This window comes from Pipistrellus hanaki (assembly GCF_964339955.1).
Source record: "Pipistrellus hanaki genome assembly, chromosome: 13".
NCBI lineage: Eukaryota > Metazoa > Chordata > Mammalia > Chiroptera > Vespertilionidae > Pipistrellus > Pipistrellus hanaki.
This window is the reverse complement of record NC_140515.1, coordinates 34,821,001-34,835,762: the sequence shown is the minus strand read 5'-3', so window position 1 is coordinate 34,835,762 and position 14,762 is coordinate 34,821,001. Positions and strand designations below refer to the sequence as shown.

General features: G+C 46.1%; 1 protein-coding gene across 1 annotated transcript in view; it reads left to right on the top strand.

The window, feature by feature from the left end:
- EPHB1 (EPH receptor B1) overlaps nt 1–14,762 on the top strand; it is a 401,523-nt gene that overhangs the window by 253,705 nt on the left and 133,056 nt on the right. Inside the window, exon 4 of the mRNA XM_084902720.1 lies at nt 8,458–8,613. Within this exon, the coding sequence (XP_084758846.1) occupies nt 8,458–8,613 (156 nt within the window). The remainder of the gene's footprint in view (nt 1–8,457; nt 8,614–14,762) is intronic.

Here is a 14,762-nt window from a genome sequence, read left to right as displayed (position 1 = left end):
GCAACTACCCAAAGGTTCCACAGGCAAGCCAGGGCTCACTCTGAGTCTCAGACACTCTTTTCCCATTGCCCTCCCCCCGCCATTCCTGCATCAGTGCTTACCCATCCTTCAGGGCTTGTGCATGTGCCACCTTCTCCAGGCAGCCTTCCTAGCTTCCCTTACCTCTCCCGTTCCTCCACATATCTCTGGCACAGGCATCTCCAACTCTTTGGAGCATTGTTCAGTAAACAGCCTAGTCTTTCCTGTGCTGCTCAGAGCCTTGGGGTCAGAGGATGCCATTCATACTTTGTGTCCCCCCAAAATTTAAAAATGTAGTGATTGAGATTTTCTTTGATTACTCAAGTCTTATATCTATAATACAAAGAAATTACATAAAAGCGCAAAATAATTATTACCAGTAATGCTTCTATTCCCAGCTTTCATTTTAATGAGTATGATATGTGTGTGTGTGTGTGTGTGTGTGTGTGTGTGTGTGTAGAATGAAGTTTATACTCTAATATAATTTTAAACTGACTTTTAAAGTATTTTCCCATGGCATACTTTTAATGACTGTGTAGTATTCCATTACATGGATATTCCATTAGTTATTTAGTCAATACCCAATTATTTGACTTTTTAAGTTTTATTTTAGTCCTCCTTCCTTTCTTCCTTCCATATTTTGAATAACGCTGGCATAAATACCCATTAGCATGGATCTTTTTCCATATCATGATTTTTCATCAGAATGAGTCTTTAGAAGTAGAATTGTTGAATCAAAGCTCTGAACATTTTGACAATCTTAATACAGAACACTTTAGAACCCACACTTTGCGGGGGAGTGCCCATCATCTCATACCCATTAATACGAAGATCCTATTATTGTTGTTGTTGTTTTTGTCACAGCTTTTATCTTGGGTCTCATCACAGTATTTGGCAAGCATTCAGTTCAACCAGTCACAGACTGCACATGCCTGGTGTGAGTTTGTGCTAAGCTCTAGGGTGTGGGACACACAGAGATGACAAGAGAAGTTCTGAGCCAGGACAGTAGTGGGATCAGTGGATGCATGCATGCCTGGGAACTACATCTCTGCGCTCAGTTTTCTCAACTTATCATTTAGAATATAAGGGGAAGCAGGAGCATCACAAGGCCGTGGGTCTCTGGGGTTGTTCAGGGGCACCCATTCATGGGAAGAGCAAAGGCCACTGGTGACAGTAGACAAGGAAATTCCAGCCCAGAGGCCCAGGGCCACCGCTTTCCAGGGAGTCTGGAATTCCAGAGCCAAGTACCCATGGTGTCAGCCATCCATAATGGGAAAGGGATGGGGACATTGGGCCACAGGAGTGAGTTTCACTATTGGGCTCAGCGTGAGGCCACAAGACGTGAGCGAGACCTGTGTACGTGTCTTGCAGGAACCTCTTGCCTCCCCACTGGGCCACCACCACACCTATCACAGTGCTCAGCCAGCCACTGCCAAGCTGCCCAATCTCTTCTGCCTTCCACGGAGCTTGGGCAAGTGTGGAGAGGAAGGGGACGTTCCAGATCCAAGGGGCTCAGGGCTGCAAACCCCTCTCTCCCTGGCTAGGAGCAGGTGCCTTGTCTCTCACACTGTCACCAAGAGAGGTAGACAAAGACCTCCAAGCCAGCTGCTGAGATGCACCTGCCTTGAGAGAAAGGCACCAGTTCTTAAACGGGGGATGAATATGCATTAGCATGAACCTTTGCAAACTCATTTGGGGGAGAAAAATTGGAGCAGGAGAAATTATCAGGTTATTAAAAAAAGAAAGAGCAAGGACAGAAGGCGGTAGTGGAGGAAAGACTCACGTTTAACATGCAAGAAGAGATTTCTTCCTGCGGAGTCGCTGTGACCCCCCGGATCACACGCTGGGAATAGCTGAAGCTCTTCCACGTTTCTCCTGCATAAAAACGTTGCTTTCTGAGGCCCTGGTGGAGGGAGGAGGGGCAGAGGCATTGTGCACCCTCCCCCTATGAAAATGATACAATAATGTTTTGAGGTTTTTCATTTTATCTCCCTTCGATATCAAGAAAATTTGTGAGCGCTAAAGAGGCCCCGGTGAGTGCTGAGTGACAGGTTAAAGGGCTCCAATACAGATTAGATGGTCCAGTATCTCCTGAGGAAATTGCATAAAAGTGGTTATTCCCTCTCACTTCTATTAATTTCCTCTTCCTGGCTCCTTGGAAATGCTTCATCACTTGATGCTGCAGATGGGGGACGAGAGGCGCTTTCCATTATCTCAATCACTGCACTGTTTATGAGACACTTAATCTGTTTCTTTATAAAGTAATAGTACTGCAGGTGATGGATTTAGTGTCACTGGAAGTCTGCGTGCAGGGACGAGAGGAGGCGGTTCTAGAGAGCATTGTAAGCACCCGGGTAATTTGTTACCTCATTGAGGCTCTGAGAAGTTGGTTGGGCGTTTCAAGGTGACCTTGTGGATATCGGCGAGAGATCGCGAGTACTGTCCCTTGTCACGTAAAGGGGGAGGGAAGTGCTGTGTGTTTTGCCTGGGGAATGGGAAATAACACGCGCTTAAAGGCTCTTGTCTTTCCTCTCAGTCAAAGGCGCCCGCAGGGGAGGAGGTGTACCTGAGGGAATGCCACGCCCAAGCTCCATTCATCACCTGTCTGCACTGTGATCACTTGCAGAGGAGGAAAGAAACCCCCTTTTCTTAAGGAAACAAAGCAATCGTGGGCTGCACCGGTGTCGGAAATGGACAGCCCTCCTAGTTACAGGTGTCTCTCTGACCAGGGTCCCGTGTGAATGCACAGGAGGGCGCAGGCGCTTCTCTGCCCACCCGCCTGCTGGAGTAACAATGAAGCCCTCTCTGCTGAGAACCTGGGCTGGGCCCTCGATGACCCCATTTCCTTTTCTGCCTCTCCTATTCTCCCACCTCTTCCCTTCATACTTGGTCTTTGCCCCTCCTTCTGAATCCCACCTCCTCCTCCCCACAGGAAAAGGTTTCTAACCGTCTGCATCTCATTACAAGGGATCCCCCAAATGGTGCACATCCTCCCCAACCGGTATCCCCATGCCATTCACACACAAGCACAGTACAGGTCACATGATATCAGAATCAGCCTTTCATTCCCGGCCTGTCCCACGAGGAAGGGCTCTGCCTAAAGTCTGCCCCCGTCTACACCCTGGGCTATGTTTCTAGCCTGGTGCCTGGTTCGTGGTAGATCTTCAATAAACATTTGGTGAATGAGGGGCTCATCACTGTATAATAGTGCTATCATCCTGTATTGAGAGAAAGGTAACCCTTAGCTGAGACCTGTTTGGCTCAATGGATAGAGCGTCGGCTTGGGGACTGAAGGGTCCCGGGTTCGATTCCGGTCAAGGGCATGTACCTTGGTTGCGGGCATATCCCCAGTAGGGGGTATGCAAGAGGCAGCTGATTGATGACTCTCTCTCATCGATGATTCTAATTCTCTATCTCTCTCCCTTCCTCTCTGTACAAAATCAATAAAAATATATTAATAAAAAAAGGTAACCCTTGAGTTTTAAAATGATATTAAAGCGAAGAATTGTGTTACAAACCTTAAGATGCTTTAAGTGTGAGTGTATGTTTAGTTAGGCTGTCACAGCTTATCATTAGTATTTTCTGAGAGTGTAGTGCCCTTAGGCAGGTGTGTGGTCTCCAGGCTGCCAGAGTCCCCACCGTCCTCTGCTGTGTTACTCCCAGCTGTTTTGCACATTCAGGTGACTCACCTGGGCCATTTGCTTTCTCTTTCTCTACCCAGAAGTTCCATTTATCACCTCTAACAATTAAAGTGGCTTTTTCTCCAGGGCAGTAGAGTTTTCTTATTTATTTTTCTGTGTTAAATTTCTAGTTAAATAACTCTATTCTTAACTTCTATTTCGTAGTAGTGGTGTCTCATACAAGATGAGTGAAAAAGGCTTTGTGGCCCAGCTGGTGTGGTTCAGTGGTTGAGCATCAACCTATAAACCAGAAGGTCGAGGTTCAGTTCCTAGTCGGGGCACATGCCTGGGTTGTGGGGTCAGTCCCCAATGGGGAGGACATGCAGAAGGTAGCCCATCAATGATTCTCTCTCATCATTGATGTTTCTCTCCCTCTCCCTTCCTCTCTGAAATTTATTAAGGTTATATTTTTAAAAAGGTTTTGTGGACTATCCTGGTGCTTTAACCATTACTTAACTCATTAAGTCTATGAGAAAATATAGCACACATGTGCTTATGCTAGTAAGTTACAATCTAAAGTTTAATAAATGAACCTAGGAATGCTGATTCTTTACAAATTAGGGAATATATAGACACAGATTTAACAAAATATTAATTTGCAAAATTTAAATATTGAGATTTATTCATTGTACTCAATTACAGGTAAATATGTATTTTATAGGTATATCGATTTGCTTATTATACAAGACAAATACTATTTGGAAAAACAATTCTTCCATTTGGCCTCAGAATTCATTTGCCTGCTTTGGGACTCAAAATTTATATTCTGATCCTGAACTCTAAAAGTTTTTGCAAAGAAAACTTCTTTTTCAAAAGGGGATGTGTAGATTGGAGTGGGGAGGAAGAGGCCTTATTTAGCACATTTTAAATGTTTGAGTTTATTAAATTATGATGATCTGTGGCAGTTGTAAGAAATGTGAGTTTATTTTTCATTGATCATTTATACAAATGAGCGAGTTGAGGTGCTGAGAGATTACATGGCTTGCCAGAGATCACCCATCTAGGCACCAGCAGAGCCAGGAATCAGATGCAAGTTGTCTGACCTCTGCCTGGTGCTCCCTCCCCAGAAAGGATAGAATCCCAGAACTTCTCTTCCCTGTCTTTCATGGAATGTCTTTCTTTAAAGTCCAGCATGGACCAGTTCTTCTCCATTTCCTCCCCTGGTGGCTGCCTTAGAGCCCAGGGGCTTGGGGCCACCCAGTTCTGCCTCCTTCAGAAGATTCAGGAAGGCACTTTCCCAGTCCCTTCCCCACTGGTGGATATCAAGATGATTTTTATGCTGTTAACTTTTCAATGTGAAGCAAGGAGGCTTTTCTGTGCTGGAAAGACAGTGAAGACACGTTGTTCCTCTTGGACTGATACATTAGGAGAATTGTAGTGTGGAGGGGACCAGATGCATGCATGCAAGGCATGGCTTTCCCCACCCCCACTTGGCAGGGAAAGAGCTTCTGCTGTGTTTGGGCAGCTCAGGCCTGGCGTTTCCCTGTGTTCTTCAGCCCCAGAACTGAATGGGGCCCAGCAATGCTGGGTGATTTACAGTGGAAAGGACCAAGTGCTTCTCACAGGGTATGGGGGAGATATGTAGGAAAAGGAGAGGGAGAGAGGAGGGAACAAACAGGGAGAACACATCCTGAGTGGCCTCAGACAGATAGATCAGCAAAAAAAATAAAATAAAATTCCAGGGTATGGTGGTATATCATTCAGTTGGTGTATTATTTGTTGAATCTTTAGTAGAGATTTAAGTTGGGTTTCTTTACTTTCTACAGAGAAGTTTCTTTTGAATGTGCTAAGATGGGTCAGCAAGTGACCCATTTTCTCATGGGTCACAACAAATTTCAATGCCCTTATTGGGTCATCTCAATAACATTGTCCCCAGTGCATTTCATGGGACTTGAATCCCAGGTGATGCTTGATGAAATAGAGCTTTCTGGTGAGGAAACATAGCATTCTATATCCTGTTTGGAAGTTCTGAAAATTCTGTAATAAAAAAATGAGATTAACTTTTTGAATCCACATTTTTTTAAATATCTTGCTGCAGGACCCTTTTGTAAGTAACAGATGCTAACAACCCAAAGAAGATGGACTCCATGGAACATTCTTAGGGTCTGCCATTCCAGAACATTCCAATTCAGAAGTTGCCTCCCAACTAAGATGAGCTTCCACCCCAGGGCCCTGTCAGAGTAACTGAAACACTGCACCTCACTTCAGATGAGCAAAAGAGTGAGAAAACATTCCCAGCATCGGAACCAGTCCTTCCTTTTTGTCTTAATAGAAAAGTTGTGGATATTTTCCAAAGAGTTCATGTGTATATTATTACTATCGTTTCTCCCACAGTGTGATCCTGGGCAACTTTTTGAACCCCTTTATGTCTCAATTTCCTCATTTGCAAAATGATGGTAATAATAGTGACCCCATAGAGAAATGTATGTAATACATTTAACAAGAATGTTAACAGATGGTGGCTACTACTCTTATTAAAGAATACTCTTCCCTTGACAGGAGGGAACTATATATTTTGGAAGATGAGCTTTGTATCAGCAGAAGCTATTATAATGGTACTTCTGTTCCATCAAAAATCACATCTCTAATAATAAAAGCATAATATGCTAATTAGACTGGGCATCCTTCTGGACGACCTTCCAGATGAAGCCAGGGCTGCAAGAGAAGCCCAGGTCCCAGGTGCCAGAGGGAAGCTGGTGCAGGCAGCGGGGGAAGGAAGGCATACTCAAATTTCACACATCAGGCTTCTAATTGTATTATAATTATATGAGGACTGGATCAAGTGCTTCTTTTTTTATTCTTTATTGTTTAAAATGTTACATATAGTATTGTACATGTCTTCTTTTTCCCACCATTGGCCTCTCCTTGGCCACTTCCTTTCCCCCCCCCCCCCGCATATGTATACAATGTCTGTATCCCTTGGTTATGCTTTTATGTATGCATACAAGTCCTTTGGTGGATGTCGTAACCCCCCTCCCCTCCCTCACCTCTGAAGTTTGATAGTCTGTTCAATGCTTCTCTATCTCTGGATCGATTTATGTTCATCAGTTTATGTTGTTTATTCCACAAATGAGTGAGATCATATGACATTTATCTTTCTCCTACTGGCTTATTTCACTTATCATAATGCTCTCCATGTCCATCCATGCTGTTGCAAATGGTAAGAATTCCTTCTTTTTTACAGCAGTGTAGTATTCCATTTTGTAGATGTACCAGAGTTTCTTAATCCATTCATCTGCTGATGGGCACTTAGGCTGTTTCCAAATCTTAGCTATTGTAAATTGTGCTGCTATGAACATTAGGGTGCATATGTACTTTCTGGTTTCTTGAAATATAGTCCTAGAAGTGGGATTACTGGGTCAAATGGGAGTTTCACTTTTAATTTTTTGAGGAAACTCCATACTGTTTTCCACAGTGGCTGCATCAGTCTGCATTGCCACCAGCAGTGCATGAGGGTTCCTTTTTCTCCACATTCTCACCAGCACTTGTCATTGGTTGATTTGTTAATGATTGCCATTTTGACAGGTGTGAGATGGTATCTCATTCTTGAAGGCAGGCTGTGTTCTCTAAATTTCCTGGATCAGGTCCCCGGAAAGCTTACAGTAAATATTTGTGGAATGAATTAGTGAGGTATATAAGAAAGCTACATGAGTTGACCCATGAAGAAAGATTACCTGGTCTCAGAGGAGGATGAACCGGAATACAATCGTGGGGGCAGGAAGAATCAGAGCTGAGATAGTGAGAAAGGGTCTCAGAGAAGTGGAGCAGGAAACAGGAATATTTGAGGAACCAGCAAGGAGGAGATCAAAAATCTAGAGTAGAGGATCTGTATAGGTGAGGCATGGTGAAAGCCCAAGGACTAGGCAGGATGGAGTCAGACATTTTGGGGCATATCTCTTTAAAGATGATCACACAGAGAATTAAGAGGAAGCAATTCATATCTGAGCACACCTCTAGTTGGTGTCAGGCTGTGCCAGGCTTTCCCAATGTTCCCTGCAGCCATGTACATGATAGATGACACCAAATACATGACACATTCCCTGGTTCACTGCCTGCAAAGCCATCCTTTTCTTGCCTCACCCTCCAAAGCATTTAAAAATGCAATTAACAGAAAATGATGTTGTTAAGCCAGTAACCTTGAAATCACTTTAATTTCTCTTTAAAGAATCACTCATGAAATACAGTCCCTTACTATCATTCATAACAAGTGCTTGTTAGCCCAGTACACAGTGTCCCTCATGGTTGTTGCAACATGGCATTTAAGAACCATGGGTCTAGTCCGTTGGTCAACCAGGACCCCTTCCCATGGAAGGACATTAGGCAAGATTCCTTCAGTGAGTGGCTCAGGTAAGGCCCTGGCTATTAACCAGGTAGAACAGGGAGGGAATAACCATTTAAAGAGCACTTAGGTCCCAGACGCTGAGCTACACATTAGATTCATTTTCCCAATTAAATCTCTCAACACGCGTGAAAGGGAAGGATCATTATTCATATCGCTCAAGTGAGAAAGGCCATTGGTACCAGGAAGGTATTTTTCACTAAGGATGTTTGAAGAATTGGAAGTGTTAAATAGGCATTTTCTAAATCTGAACTGCTCGTTTTGTGCATGGGTATCTCCATATCCTTTTGAGTGTGTGTGTGTGTGGGGGGGGGCGGGGGGGAGAAGGGAGGGGCCAGAATCTTTTGCTTTTCAGTTCCAGGGAAAGGTCTCTCACTGCTACTATTCCACTAATTCTCAGATGGTCTCTTTGTGTTCCAGCCTGCCCTGCAGGGATGTTCAAGGCCAGCCAGGAAGCTGAGGGCTGCTCACACTGCCCCTCCAACAGCAGATCCCCCTCAGAGGCATCTTCCATCTGCACCTGCCGGACCGGCTATTACCGAGCGGATTTTGACCCCCCAGAAGTGGCATGCACCAGTAAGTGTCCAATAAGGGGCCTGGGCTGGGAATTTTGGTGTAAGTGATGGGCCAATGCCAGGGGAGACTAAGACAACATTCTGCAATTGCTGTACTGCCTGCAGTGCTGAAATGATGGCGGAGGTGCTGAAGTGGACAGCTCCTTACTGGACATGCAGGGTCCCTTTCTCTGCTTAGTAGCACAGGGTCCAGATTAGGTTCTTTCTTACCTCCTCCTCCCAGATGGGAGCGTTCATTGAGTACAAACTCAAGATCTTCTAGGAGATTGCAATGGTTCTTAGTAACTCTCCCAGTCACCTCCTCTAAGAAGCCCATTGGCTCTGTATTTCTGTGTGACCAGCTCTTCTCAGACACTCATTTTATTAATTGCTGAATTATTCTGTGATTGCCTTCTCAGTTTCCAGATGAAGGTTTTGTATCGTTTGCAGTGCCTAGTATAGTACAGCATCTATACCCTCACCAAATTACAAGATCAGAGGCCTGGCCACAGAAGGTCTTGTATCGTTTGCAGTGCCTAGTATAGTACAGCATCTATACCCTCACCAAATGACAAGATCAGAGGCCTGGCCACAGGACCCATCTATATGACAGATTTTCTAGGGACTGGGATAATGCATCAGCTCCACCATTCTCTCATTCTCTCTTTAGAGAGGAGGGCAGTCATCCTGACAAAAGTGTGTGTGAATTATGGGGGGATGACTCCACTTCTTGTGTAAAGATGGGGAAAGGAAGAATTCCCTCACAATCTTCTCCCCCATAATCGTGGGAGGCAGGAATCACTATTCTCTCGACTCCCCTAAGTGTTGTAGCACCAAAACAAAGGTGGTTTTTCTTCCTGCTATTCCCATTGCCCTCTCCAGTGGAGCCTCTAATGATGCTAGAGTTTTCTTCTGCTCTGCAAACTGTTGCCTGGCTTCCTCTGTGACTTTCACCTCACCTCCTTGGATCAAATTTCTTCCACCCACCCCTACATAAAAGGGTACAGAGGGAATGTTTCATATATACTTGCAGTTTGGTGGGCAAAACAAAAATTACCGAGCCCCTAGAAGAAGAGTTTCTTGAATCTAGCTTTGCAATGTATGTAACCTTTTCTGGGTGAAGAAGAAGAATGAAAGTGTCTTCTAGATCAAGGTCCTGAGGTCGATCAATGTGTATAGATTTGAACTGGGGGGAGGGGGGGAGCTCATTCTCTTATAAACTGATTTCCCCCAGGCCCTCCTCTCTGGTGGGGTGAGAGGAACAGAAATGATTCTATTTCTGCTGAATAGAGTCCCTGTCTTTCTGTTGTAGTGTCTTCTCTACTGTTTTCTGAGGTTCCCATGGGTTCTCTGTGACCTTGACCCATTGTTTAATGTACTTCTTTAGAAGCCACTTAGGGGTGAGGAATCTCCACTGCCTGGATGTCCAGAAAAAGAACTGGCCTCCATGGCTGCCAAAGCATATAGCCAGGGTCTCACAGCTCCCCTCCTGAAAAACACATCCCCTTCCATTTCTGCCCGTGAGCCATCTCTCCTCTGCAGATTAACTCATGCACAGAGAGAGCTGGGCCTCCTAGCTTCCCACTTAGGAGGCACACCCTGTAAATCCATCTGGCCCTTGGATAAGGGCCATCCATCTACCTGGAGAGAAGGTAGGCAATGACCAGATGCTCAGAAAGCTAATGTGGAGCTATCCTCCTTGCCATATTGCACCCTTCAAGGCTTATCTTCCGACCATCTAACCTGATGTGCTTGAACCAATAGGATGATTCCTAGAACAAATAGAAATATCCCAAAGCCTCCAGTCCACACACTTTGACTCTCAATCTACTCTGCCTACCCATAACCTGAGTCCACCTCATTGAACTCAGACCTCACTGGCTTTTCTCTCTTGTCTCTGGCCTAGCTATCTCTGGAGTTAGGCACACCTTTCTCACCCCCTGTGATCCTACTACAATCGCCCCACCTTTCCCAGAGTAGGGGTGAATGCTAGACTTGCCTGTGTGTAGCATCACACCCTTTTCTCTTGTGCTGCAGATATAGAGTGAGAGGGTCAGACTAGAGGTCACCAAATCAAAGCCCCACGTGTCTGTGATGGCCAGGCCCGAGAGCAGCTCACAGATGCATTGTCCAGCCTTGGCCTCCAGGGGCAAGCATTTGGTGAGGGTCCCAGAGGCCCCGCTGGGCTGCCACACAATGCTAGACAAAACAAGTGTAAATAAACCTATTATTTCATTGAGCCTCATTATATATTTGATTTATTGCGTGCTCGTGAAGTACTGTATGAAAAAGTCAATTTGTTGGCTTTTATAATCTCATTAGGGTTTCCTTTTAAAGCTTTCTAATTGGAGGTGCCATCTGTTCTCTTAAAGAGGCATCACACATCACCATAGTAAATAATTTTTCAGATACCAGGAGCATAGCATACCAGGCACAGCCCTGCACCATGGCCTTGGGGACCCGGCTGGTTACCCAAGTGGAGCAAGACAGCCGGACAGAAACCAAACTCAGCCTGAGAGAGGATGTTTGGGGTGGGGAGAGGACAGACCCCTATTCACTTTGTAGGTGCCATTCTCCATCCCTCCAACCAGGGAGCAGCTGTGGATGAGCAGGGCAGTGGGAGGACCGGAGAAAGGAAAGCTCTATCTTTCTAAAATGTACAGGACATGAGCAACTATAGTGTCCAAGTCCTGTGGGCATTGGGGAGAGGCGACAGTGTCGGGTGTGTCTAAGAGCCCTGGCCTCAAAGTTTGGAAGGACCTCCGGTGTGCCTATTGCCATCATCTTTAAATGAGCAGATAGCAAGTGACAACAATGAAAATGTATAAAGAATCTCGTGATTTAAAATGCACTCTTTTATTAGGCTAAAATACCCATAGTATGCTGAAAATTAATATTTTTAATGAATTCCATTAATCTCTCAAGACCAGCACATATATATTTGTTATTTTTAATAGTGTTAAAAGTGTTTGCTTATTCTAAATTAACGGAAACATTTAGAATGCACAGTAACTTTTAGAGTTCTATGAAGGCATTTCTTCATTTTCTTATTAATCTTTTGGGAGAGCCTGGGATCCCCTTGACCTCTGAGAGGCCCTGGCAGGCCTGTGTGTCCAGTCTTGCCCTTAACAAAGTTTGCAGACCCAGCAAGGACTTGGGCACTCTCCAAGGCAGTGTCAAAGGGGCTGGTCTGGCACCAGTGCAGTCAGAGGAGGGGTGCTGTGTCTGAGTGAGAGGAAGTCATTGTTGCCAGTGTATAGACATCCAGCCCTTCTTCCTCCTCCTTCCTCCTCCTGGAACCTCTGCCGGGAGTTCCAGATCTGTTGCATGAATACATGGCTGACCGTTGCCTTGCCCGGCTCAATACCTGCTTATATTCTAGATGAGGCCTTGCTTCCCTAGGCTCTGAAAGGAGGCAAGAGGAGACTGAGAAGGCTGTGAAAGGGTTTAGGCCACACACTGCAGCATGCCAGGACAGCTCTCAAACATGGAAGGGATAGCCTAAGCCATGTTGGGGTTAGGTGAGAGCTTGGGATGGCTTGAGGCAAGTCTCAGGTGGCCCTCACCCCTCCCTGCTAAATAAGCCTCTGAATGAAGCCAGGCCATGTGGACAGTGCAGGGGTCAGGGCAAGAGGTCAGGGGAAAGGGGCAGCCCACCAATGGGAAGGGGCCGTGCAGGTTGTGGGCTAAGGAGCAGGCTGTGATCTCGGGCTCCCTGAGCTGCACTTTCCTCCTCTGCTGCCATCCTGGGCCTCCACCCCATGACCCTGGGGCCCCCGGGGGAGCCCTGGCATCCCACGTCCTCAATCATGGGTGGGTTCTGGGAAAGCTTAGTAAATCATCCTTTGTAAATAGCAGGTGGGCTGTGGCACTTCACAGACAAAAGTTTGAATCTCAACTCTGTCTCTTACTTTCTCTGCAACCTTGGGCTAATTTCTGAACTTCCTTCCATTTTGCCATTTCATCTTCATGACCTAGTAAGAATGCATGCTTTTGTGGGTTTGTATGAGCAATAAGCAAAGTAGTATTATAGAGTCTTTGGCACAGTGCCTGGCTCGTAGCAAACTCTCGATCAGTGTTCAGCTTGCTTTGGTTACATCCCTGGAAAGTATGAGGACAGCTGTAGATACAGAAGCTCCCAGCATGCCAGGATGCTGGAGACCTAAAAATAAAAGGGATGTCCTCAGGGAGAGACCAGATTATGGCCATCCCTGAGCATCGCAGCAGGATCATCCTTTATCCCCAGACTGCACAGTCACCTTGGCCTAAAGATCCTCGGGAAAACAATGAGGAGACCATGGCCACTCGACCAGATGTGCTGAGGGAGAGAGGGGAGGCAGGGACCCAGCACCTGTGACCTGTAGCTACTGCTGACCTCTCTACTTGGGTACCAAGAGGACTGACGCTGGGCAGCCCCATGGCAGACAAGGCTGGCTTTCAGTTCTCAGAAACGGCTTCGTGACCTCTCAGGGTTGGACATACTTCTCCTCAGGAGGGTCTATGGTATGGGAAGTGTGACAGGGTCAGCGGAGAGTGGGTGCAGCCAGGAAAGCATGGCGAAGTGTGCGGCTATGTAAAACCAAGCACCTCTTCGGTTTTCAATAATTCCTAGTTTACTGGGAACAGAATGGAAAGGAGGAATTTATGAAGCAGGTGAAAATAGACAATTATGCCTTATAAAATTGCTTTCTGTGAAAGACTATGCAGAAGGACTATGCAAGGTAAAAATAATTACCTTGTTACATTTCTGACCACACACAAAAAAACACAAAAAACAAAATCCTTTTCTGTCAGCCACATGGGAGAAACTTAGATGGATCACAGAGACAAGTCTGTGCTTGTCTTATTTCCTTATTTCTGCTCCAAAGACATGAATTTCCCTCTGCAGTTCTGGCCATAGAAACGGGATGGAGAAGGGGATCCAGAGGTCATTGTCTTGTCCACTGGGCCTTCCTGCCATCCCCTCACATGAGGAACACAATGCTGGCCAGACCTCTGGGTATGAGGCCAGGTGGGGACTTTGGCTATGGATCCTGGTGGGTGACCTGAGCACATGATGGCTGCTTTGAATAGGAGCATCTCATCAGCAGAACTAGGCATGGAGGAACTCGGGTTGGAAGGAAGTGAAAATGAAGTGGCAGCATGTGAAAACTCAGGTCTGTCTACCCTCCATGCATCCACCTCATGCACTCTGGGAGCTCAACTTTGGTACCTCCCAGGAGGATGGTGCAGACAGTGATGCTGATTTGCTGTTACTCTCACTCTCGAATCTGGCTCCCACAGAGAAGGATATGAACCCATTCTTCCCTCTCCCTTCGCTGCATGCTCCGGTTTCTCCTTTAAGCTTATGTCTAATTTTTTAGGGGCTAGCAGCTGGCCCCCTTTTTCATCACACCCATCCCAGGGCAGCACAGCCCTTCTTCCTCCTTCTTCATCCTCCCGGCCCCTCTGCCTGGAGTTGTGGATCTGCTGCATGAATCCCTGTGGCACATGGATCATGTTTCTTGGATGGACTGCCCAGGAGCGTGGTGGCATTGCCCAGAATGGGGAAGAGGCACGAATGCCCAGAGGATGGAAAGGGACTTGGGATGACAGGAAAAGAATGAAATCCTCTGTGGCCAGGTCTGATGGCCTTCAGGGTGCCACGAACAGCCTGTAATGACATCAGCTCATCAACTTCTCCTGCCCATCTTGATTCCTGCTGGGCCATGCTCATCAAGATCGCTAGGGATTTTTTTTCTTTATAGCAGTGGTTTCTGAAGACAGCCCCTGTTTTTACAAGCAGCCTGAACATCACAGGGAACTTGGAAATACCAATTCTCAGCCCCTCCCTAGATCTACTGAATGCAACACTCTAGGGATGGCGGGTGGGGCAGCAATCTGAGTTTTCACAAGCCCTCCAGGTGATTCTGAAGCACACTAAAATTTGAGAACATTGCTTTAGAAATAGGTCATATTTCTCTGTCCTCTGCTTTATGATTCCTAGGGAGAGAGGCCATTGAGTGAATTACTGGAGCCACAGGGCCTGCCCTTCCCATCAATGTCTTGTGTGCCTGGCTTGGCCAGGGTGAGGGGTGGGGTGGAGGGAAGGAGACAGGCAGGAAGGGAGAGAGAGAGATTGGAAAAGAGGTGGGTGTGATGTGAGTCTCACTAGTTTTCAGAACAACTTCC